Below are 957 nucleotides of genomic sequence, written 5' to 3'. Positions count from 1 at the left end.
TAGGGGGGGGGGGGAGCCAGCCACCCAAAAAGAAAACCCAGCTTCGAGCCGTCACCCTCCGCCACGAAAGAAGAGAAGGGGGATTGAGACTAAGAGAAAAAAGAAGAAGAAGAAAAAAAAGGATCTCGGCTTGTCCAGCCCTTCTGCGGCAACAGGAGCAGACAGCGAACCCGGTGGATTTTTTTTTTTTTCCCCTTCTTCGGCGTTTCTTTTCCAGCGCAAGGACTTCCACTCAGGAAAAAAAAACCCCAAAACCAAACCTGCAGAGACCGAATACAAAAAAAGCAAGACGAATAATGAACAATCTTGTTAATCCGCTGTCCCGAAGGCTGGGGATGTGCCCCGGCTCGGGAAGTTGTAGGCTGTAGAAGTTCTGCCTCTCCCCCATGTACTGTGCTGTCTAGAGCTTGTTTCCCCCCCACCCTATTTTTTGGTGCTTTATTGCTGTTATTGTTATTATTTTAATTTTTCTTCTTCATGATGTGCTGTTAGAAACCACTCCGGGACTACTCCAGCAGTAGGAAGACCGAGGAGTGGAGTGGATGAATATACCGATGAGAGATCCAGTAATCCCTGGGACAAGCATGGCTTATCATCCTTTTTTACCTCACCGGGCACCGGACTTTGCCATGAGCGCTGTGTTGGGACATCAGCCTCCCTTCTTCCCGGCTCTGGCTTTGCCTCCCAACGGGGCGGCCGCCCTCTCCCTTCCCGGGGCTCTGGCTAAACCCATCATGGATCAGTTAGTGGGGGCTGCAGAGACTGGTATCCCCTTTTCTTCCCTGGGTCACCAGGCAGCAGCCCATCTGAGGCCTTTAAAAACTCTGGAGCCAGAAGAAGAGGTGGAAGATGACCCGAAAGTGCATCTGGAAGCCAAAGAGCTTTGGGAACAATTCCATAAAAGAGGCACGGAGATGGTGATTACCAAATCGGGAAGGTAGGTCTGGGTCGGGGGTT

The 957-nt window shown here is 51.2% G+C and overlaps 1 protein-coding gene across 1 annotated transcript in view; it reads left to right on the top strand.

The window, feature by feature from the left end:
• Positions 1-13: 13 nt before the first annotated feature.
• TBX3 (T-box 3) overlaps positions 14-957 on the top strand; it is a gene marked incomplete at its 3' end in the record, with an annotated part of 8,626 nt that continues 7,682 nt past the window's right edge. Inside the window, exon 1 of the mRNA XM_009320203.1 lies at positions 14-937. Coding sequence (XP_009318478.1) covers positions 543-937 — 395 coding nt within the window. The remainder of the gene's footprint in view (positions 938-957) is intronic.

The sequence above is a fragment of the Pygoscelis adeliae genome, unplaced genomic scaffold (genome assembly GCF_000699105.1).
Source record: "Pygoscelis adeliae isolate BGI_AS28 unplaced genomic scaffold, ASM69910v1 Scaffold483, whole genome shotgun sequence".
Lineage (NCBI taxonomy): Eukaryota > Metazoa > Chordata > Aves > Sphenisciformes > Spheniscidae > Pygoscelis > Pygoscelis adeliae.
Note: the sequence above shows the minus strand (reverse complement) of the source record. Positions and strands in the feature narration are given on the sequence as shown.